General features: G+C 35.3%; 1 protein-coding gene across 1 annotated transcript; it reads right to left on the bottom strand.

Moving 5' to 3' along the window:
- Window positions 1-522: 522 nt before the first annotated feature.
- Window positions 523-4,717, bottom strand: LOC142606800 (UDP-glycosyltransferase 87A1-like). The gene is made up of 2 exons (XM_075778137.1): window positions 3,496-4,717; window positions 523-1,657 (listed from the first exon to the last, which is right to left on the bottom strand). The coding sequence occupies exons 1-2, from the start codon at window positions 3,986-3,988 to the stop codon at window positions 780-782; spliced, it is 1,371 nt and encodes a 456-aa protein (XP_075634252.1). The 5' UTR covers window positions 3,989-4,717; the 3' UTR covers window positions 523-779.
- Between the last annotated feature and the right edge of the window lie 3,675 nt (window positions 4,718-8,392).

Below are 8,392 nucleotides of genomic sequence, written 5' to 3'. Positions count from 1 at the left end.
TGTTGTAAAAAACTAATTTATCACAATAAAATCTTCTTATTAATTTACCATAATTAAAGAATATTGTTATCATCAATTATTGTTCATGAAGATGCTTTTTTATGAAGCCTAATCTGTGTTGAAAAGCAATGCATAAACATTTAGGGCTTGTTTGGATTGAGGGAGGGGATGGGAAGTACAGTAAAGTTGGCTGAAAATTAAGAGTAACAATCAATTTTTGATCAAGTTTACTCTACTCTCCCTCCCTTCCCCTCAATCCAAACAAGCACTTAGTTTTGCAAGACACAAATAGTGTCGGAAATTTTTCAAGAAAAGACGGAAACTAATCTACATCATACAACATTCATATGACATGCCACTAAAATTTAATAAACAATAACCCTTACTCTGTCCTATAACACTAATTCACTCTATTGATGACATCATGAAGCATGATATACTAGATGTAGCCATTTGCTAGAGATTCTTCAAATGGACAACACATTAACACACTTGAAAAAAGAAAGACGAGTAAGTTTGCAATTAAAAAACAAAGATTATTATTACAAAGACCTTCAATAGGCCACTGGTACTTTACAAAGTGAAAATCATTTTCAAATCTTAACAACCTTGTTGAAGTACATTATATAATAACGAAGTAGTTGTAAGTCCAACATATTTGGCTCATTATTATTTTAAATTTTTTTTTTTATTATCAAGCTTAAGGTCTTGAAAACTCCGTAGATAACTGTGAAGAAGGCATGACATTTTATGGTCATGCAACACAAAAAAGTTACTTTCTACTCAATAACCACGCATTGTGAAAGGTCCTGGATGAAGGCATTGATGCTGGTTTCAGATGATCCTCCTTTTGCAATTGCACGTTGACACACCCGTTGAAATTCGCTTGCTCTTGTCCTAATTTCTTTCACTTCATCATTTTCCAAATTCATAAATTTCTGCACTAGCCTTGATATTTCCACTCTTGTCACCAAATTGTCCATTTTCATATCTTGCTTCAGCCACCACCCAATCTTCCAATCTTCCACAATTAGTTTACTATTCAAGATTTGATCAAAGATTATGGGAAATGTAAGAAAAGGAATACCACATAACATTCCTTCTCTTGTGGAACTCCATCCACAATGTGACAAAAAGCCCCCAACAGAAGAATGAGATAAGATCCTCAATTGATTGCACCAAGGTACTACTAATCCTATATGACCACAAAGCTCTTTCAATCTACTAGTCTCATCACGTGCCACCCAAAAGAATCTAACACCACTATCACGCAAACCAACTGCAATTTCATCCATTTGGGCAATAGAAACTGAAAGAAAACTTCCCATTGAAATATATAGAACGGAGCTTTTAGGTTGGCAATCTAGCCAATGTAGATAGTTGTTGTCATTGTGGTTTGTGTTTTCACCAAAATCAAAGTTAGGTACGATTTGACCCATAGCATATACCGGGAATGAGAATTTTGCTTTTAGAACATCAAATACTTTGGATTCGAGCTCGTAAATGGAAGTTAGTAAAAGATATTGTGCTTTTTTTACCCATGGAACAACTTCGAGAATCCTTTGCAACGTTTGTTGGTTTCTCCCATCAAAAGGAATATTCACTAGATTTATGGAGGAAATTCCAGGGATGTAATTTACATGCTCCTCGGATTTTGCTGACATAAAAAAAAAAAAATTAAAAAAAAAAAACCAATGGTATCAATAGAAATTCACAATTGGGTAAACATAATCCTGGTAAAAGTATGAAAATGAGGAAATGACGTTAATTGGTAATTAGTTCACTAATTTTTCTAGCCGTTTTGAAGTTTTGTTTGAGTTGCTATGAAAATAAATTTGGCTTACTGTTGAATTGGATCTTTTTTCTAAAGTAGCTGTAAGGGTTAAATCTCACAGGCAAAAAATTAATAAGCAAAAATAAAACTAAAACAAAAAAAGTAAGAACAAAATTTGCTTACAAACTTGGTTATAGCATAAAGCTACTACCAACAATAGGAAGATTATATGTGCCCTGACCTTGTCATATGCAATGCACCTGAAAATGATTGTATACAATCACTTAAGTGTGATTTAGTAAGTAAACAAATGACATTTTCTTATTGTTGGTTGTAGCCAAATGTTATCCAAAAAGTACTCCATTCTCTAATTTGTCAAGGTGTTCTCTCCATTTTCATAATTCCATTGCTTTTGTTCAACAGCTATAGCTTCATTGTCTGCTACCAGATCAATCTCTTTGGTAATCTTTTAAAGCAAAGAAAGAAAAAGCACCCCCCACACCCAGGGGGAAAAAAATTATTTCTGTGAGAAACCAAGAACGTGACCAAGGAATGATAACAAAATTAGGATTTCATCTTTGGAAGCCATTAAAAAAATAATAAATAAATAAAAACCAACATTAAAGATTGAGAAATATAATAATAATCAAAATTAAATTCATGAATAAAAAATAAAATTGAGATCTATTCGACATTAACAAAACATAAAAAGAAATAAATAATAATTGTTTCTTAATAAATTTTCTTATGTAAATAAACATGACAATCTTATATTTGTAGATACAATTCAAGATCACACTTCAACAAACTAAAATCAATTTCATTAATTTCAATTTGGGTAGATTTTGTATCAGGATTTTTAAAAATTCATCAAATATCAATTTTAGAGGTTGGCGATTTATAACTAGTAAAATATGGTACAAGTATAAGATGGTAAATATACGGATGAGTATATTTCAGCATCTTTAAAAAGAGTACATTTCAAAAATTCGGCATAAAAATACAGAAACAGATAAAAAATAATACATGTATTGTATGGGTATGTTATGTTTATTTTTTATTAAAAATTATAACAAAAATACGGAAAAGATTAACCATATATTTTTTTTTATAGATAAAAGCCAATAACCTTTGTATCATAACCTTTTTAAGTCTTGCTTAGTGTGACTTAATCCTTTATAACTAAATAATTATGAACATCACACCAAACAAATACAAACTATATAAGAAGAATTTAGAGTTTGGGTTTTATTTAGGAAAGGGCTAAAAAGTAAATAATAAAATTATATAATATATTTAAAAATATATTAAATATAGGTGGATCGGATTGGGTTAGGTGGATTTGTAAGTCTCATTACCTGAACCCAACCCAACCCACCTCAAAAAAAAATTCATATTTAAACCCACTATTAAATTCCTAGCCCATTATATTTCTTCAAATTTTAGAATTTAGAGTTTCATATACAAAAAAGTCATAATTAATGAATGACTAAAAACTAAATCTTTGCTTGGACTATGTTCCATACCATAAAATGGTAAGGTGGTTTATTTTATTATTGGGATTTTGGTTTTCCAATAATGCTTTTTTTTTTTTTCATTTCTACTCACATGTTAAAAGAAAAAATTTTGAAATATTTTATTTATTATTTACTAAGAAAACAAAGAATTAGAAGGAGCGATAAGCAAAAAGAATTTGTATTAATAATTTAATACATACTCACCAGAGTCAGGTGGTAAATGGCCATTTTTGACTAAAAGATCCGCATGTTGCATGATGGTGAACATGGACTGCGACATAGGCCAAAACGATGCCACCGGAATATTCATTCGGTTCCCAACTCCAACTGCCCAGAAAAGAAAAGTATCAGCCATGATAACTGTAACCGGAGGCTCAAGCTGATCAAGTAGCCGCACAAATGGAGCTTCCAACTTCGTCCTGGTAGCTATGGTGAAGGAGTAAGCATCAGCGGCGCGGACTAACTCTGATGGGATAACGTTAGGAATGGTGCCGAAGCGAATGTTGTCAGGCTTAGGATCAGAGCCGATGAAACTGAGCCATTCTTCGGTGACAACGAAGGTGATGAGGATATTGCTGTTTTTCGAAGCAAGTGTTTTGCAGAAGTTCATCATGGGGTTGATGTGGCCGCGTCCGGGATAAGGCATGGCCACCACATGGCACTGCGTGGCTGGTTTAGCTTTGACAGAACTCATCATGCAGAGACACTAACAGAGGATAACTAACGAAATTCACAGGCAATGCTGTTGAATCCCAAATCAATGGCCACGAGGTTGCTGTTGCCACTGGTGGGCTTCCAAACCTCAACACAAAGCTGTAATTGGCTAAGTCAACTTGTTGAAGTGACGGCAAGAGAAAAAACCAAGCTTGTAGTGTCCCCGTGAATGAGTTTTCGCTGAGTTCCACCACTTCCAACTGATTTTCAACCCGTCAAAAGATGAGTTTGAGAGATACCCAGATAAAGAATTGTGCTTTAGAGCGAGTTCAAGCAAGTTTGGTGGGAGTGACCTAGTGAGTTTGTTGTAACTCAAATCGAGTCGTCTCAAATTCGAAAGTGAGTTGATTGAGTTTGGAAGAAACCCAGTTAGAGAATTGTGAGAAAGGTCCAACGAGTCAAGAGATTTAAGGTTGGTAATGGATACAGGGATTGAGCCAGAGAATGAGTTGGATCGGAGAAAGAGGGTTTGGAGGTTTGAAAGAGATGAAATGGAAGCAGGTACAGGGCCAAAGAAAGAGTTATCAGAGAGGTTGAGGTAAGTGAATTGGGAAAGTTGAGAAATGAGTGGACTGAGTCGAGAACAAGGTCCGGGTTGAGTCGGGGCCCAAGTGAGGCTGCAAACGAAGACTTTTATAATCTACAAAGGCCGTTAAAAAACAACACCTGTAGAGTGGCTGCTTATGCAATTTCACACCTGCGCTTTGATTTGATAACTTTGAAACTTGAGAGTCATGTTAAATATATTGTAGATTGTAGATATTTGTGTCTTGTAGATATTTGTTATAAGCATAGAATATCTTGTAGATATTAGTTTTAGTGGTTCTGTGTTGTATTTTGTATATAGTAGTACTAAGCTACAGTAGCATAGTGTTGTATATATTAGTACGGGTGTAGTTTACAGAATATTTTTAGTTAGTTTGTCATCTGCCATTTGTCATGGTTGTATTGGTTGTAATAGTTGACTTTCATTGTTCTGTTTCTGGTATATAAGGAAGCAGAGTCAGATATTTATAATATATAGAAATCATTCTCTCAAGCTCCGTAATGTTCATTCACTCTCTCTTTCTCTCTGCATGTCTGTCATTTCCTCCATTGATGAACCTTTGAGCTTGCATCTTGATTTCAACATGGTATCAGAGCTGAACTAGTTCAGGGAATCGCTCAAGTCTGGTATTCTCTGATTCTTCCTAGTTCAATTTTCATCTTTCCGTTCTTTCTTGGTGCTTCTTTCAGATCAATTAGAATATTTTTTTCTTCGTTGTGTTTCTAATTGATTCTTGCACTAAGTTCATCTTCTTCTAGGTTTTGTCTTCTTTAGCATATTGAAACCTAGATTTCTTTCTTTGTTATTGGACATTGTTTTCTTTCCAATTTTAGGGCTTCAATTCCCAATTTGTGGTGTGTTCATCAAGATTGTAAATTGAATATTGATCTGGTTTTCTTCAATCTTAGGGTTTCAATTCACACTTTGCAATTCTCTGTTGTGATTTCATCAAGGTTGTATATTGAATCTTGATTTGATTTGGTTCTTGTTCTTAAAGAACTCTTTGGAGAGTTAATTTTGGTTTTCTTTGCCTTTGTAAATTCTGGTTTGGGAATCTGTATCTTCATCATTGCCCTAAGTATGACTGAAAGTACAACTGGTGCAATGGCTCGTGCTGCTCAACCTTGGGAAAATTCTTCCAGTCCATATTTCCTATCTAGTGGTGATAATCCTGGTGTTTCATTGGTAGTTCAACCTCTTACTGAGGAGAATTATAACACTTGGAGTAGGGCAATCCTCATCTCTTTGGATGCCAAGACCAAATTAGGATTTATTGATGGCTCTATTCTTAAACCTCAATCTGTTGATCATCCTTATTACACAGCCTGGTGTAAATGCAACAGCACTGTCTTGGCTTGGCTGTTTAATTCTGTTTCTAAGGATTTACAACCAAGTATAGTGTATTTCAAGACTGCCAGAGATGTGTGGATTGACTTGCAGCACAGATATGGGCAGGGCAATGGGCCTAGAATCTTTGAGTTGAGAAAAGAAATTAGTTCTTTGACTCAAGAAGACTTCACCATCAATGCATACTACACCAAATTTAAGGGTCTTTGGGATGAATTTACCAATTATAGGACTTGTACCTATGGACATCAAGTAGAGGATTGTACTATGTCTTTCTTAATGGGGTTGAATGAGACTTATGCAGCTGTCAGAAGTCAGATTCTTCTTATGGATCCTATACCTTCCTTGAGTAAAGTTTTCTCTCTTTTACTTCAAGATGAGAAGCAAAGAAAAGTTGGTTCTGGTAAGAAGGCTATGCTTGAGACAGCAGCTACATTGGCAGCATTGGGATCCAAGTCTAGTAGTTTTGCCAAGAATTTCAATAAGTCAAAGGCTGGTGGTAGACCTCAATGCACTCACTGTGGTGTCATGGGACATGTAGTTGATAAGTGTTACAAGCTACATGGTTATTCTCTTGGGTACAAGTTCAAGAACAAGTCTCACACCTTTGCAAGCAATCTGGTTGCAACTGAGGATAGTTCCAATGAACCTGTCTCCCTCACTAGAGCTGAGTATCAACAGTTGGTTGGTTTGCTGAATTCACAGTGTCATTTTGGTACTCAAGCCCCACCAGAAGCAAGTTTGACCACTACTTACCAGGTTGCTAGCATTATAACTCAGCCTCCTCTTGGTTCTCAGCTTCCATTTGGTTCTCAAGGTCAAGAGCTGTCAGGTATCTGGTTCTATCCATCCTTTGAGTATTCAGTTTTTTCTTCAAGTGTCAATACTTCACATATAGGCTCCACTGATTGGATTCTTGATAGTGGAGCTACTGACCACATGGTTCACTTTCTTCATTTTTTTAAGTCCATTATATCTTCTGTTCAGATTTCTGTTAGATTACCCAATGGTGATATGGTCAAGGTGACTCATATAGGCACTGTTCAACTTTCTGCCTCCTTAATCTTAGAGAATGTTCTTTGCATTCCTAGTTTTTCGTTCAATCTTATTTCTATTAGCAAACTGACCCAAAATCCTTCTTGTTGTTGTATCTTTCTTTCCAATTATTGTTTTCTCCAGGACTTACAGCATTGGAAGATGTTGGGTTGGGTAAAAAGCAAGGAGGTCTTTACACACTGCAGTGCACTCCACAGGTCATTCTACCAAATTCTGTTTCTGAGGCTTTGTCAATGTTGTCATCTTGTTTTCATGTCAAAAATGTTAATTCTTGTAGTCTTGATTCTTCTGATAGTGCTTTTAGGCTATGGCACTATAGATTAGGTCATCCATCTGCACAAAGATTGACTTTGTTGAATAATATTGTACCTGAAATCAATTCTTGCAATAAAAATACGCCTTTTGATTGTCACATTTGTCCTTTAGCTAAACAGCACAGATTGCCTTTTACTCATTCTTCCAGCACTTCTTTATCTTGCTTTGATTTGATTCATGCTGACATTTGGGGACCATATTCCACTCTTTCCCTGAATGGATCAAGGTATTTTCTTACCTTGGTTGATGATCACAGCAGGTGTACTTGGGTATATTTGTTGAAGCATAAGTCTGATGCTTCTGCCTCGATTCAATCCTTCTTTCACATGATTTTAACACAATTTAATGTTCCTATCAAAGTGCTTAGGTCAGATAATGGACCTGAATTTGCCCTTTCTTCTTTTTATGCTTCTAAGGGTATAATTCATCAATTGTCATGTGTTGAAACACCACAGCAAAATGCTGTGGTTGAAAGAAAACATAGACATCTTTTAAATGTTGCTAGAGCCTTAAGATTTCAGGCTAATTTACCTTTGAAGTTTTGGGGAGATTGTGTTTTGACAGCAACATATCTCATTAATAGGCTTCCTAGTCCATTGTTACAAAATCTTACTCCTTATGAGAAACTCTTGGGTCATCCACCTACCTATAGTCATCTTAAATCCTTTGGTTGTTTGTGCTATGCTTCAACCTTAACTAGACATAGAACAAAATTTGATCCTAGAGCTAAGGCATGCATTTTCATTGGTTATCCTTTTGGTACCAAGGGTTATAAATTGTATGATTTGGCTTCTAAGACTGTTTTTTTGTCTAGGGATGTTATTTTTAAGGAGTTCATTTTTCCTTTCAAACATTGGACCTCTAAATCTGTCATAGCCCCTACTCCCAATTCTTCTCTTATTTTTCCACCTCAGAATTCTGTTTCAGATCCTATTCCTTCTGTTTCTGCAGAATTTTCTTTTCCTTTCTCTTCTGTTGAACCTGCTGTTCCTCTAGATGAATTTCCTAACCTTGTGCATTCTGATTCAGCTCCTTTTCCATCTATTCTTGCTCTTTCTGATCCTACTAACCTTCTTGATCCTATTTCTTCTCCTGTACCTGAGTTCCCAATTGTTAGAAGAT

This window comes from Castanea sativa, chromosome 8 (genome assembly GCF_040712315.1).
Source record: "Castanea sativa cultivar Marrone di Chiusa Pesio chromosome 8, ASM4071231v1".
NCBI lineage: Eukaryota > Viridiplantae > Streptophyta > Magnoliopsida > Fagales > Fagaceae > Castanea > Castanea sativa.
The sequence above is the reverse complement of the archived record's forward strand: the minus strand, read 5'-3'. Positions and strand labels throughout refer to the sequence as shown.

What these genes read in the sequence shown, in the direction of transcription:
- LOC142606800 (XM_075778137.1), bottom strand. Translation starts at nt 3,988, where the DNA reads ATGATGAGTTCTGTCAAAGCTAAACCAGCCACGCAGTGCCATGTGGTG. An exon ending in CCATTTACCACCTGACTCTG is followed by an intron (nt 1,658 to 3,495) that starts GTGAGTATGTAT and finishes TTTTTATGTCAG; the next exon opens with CAAAATCCGAGGAGCATGTA.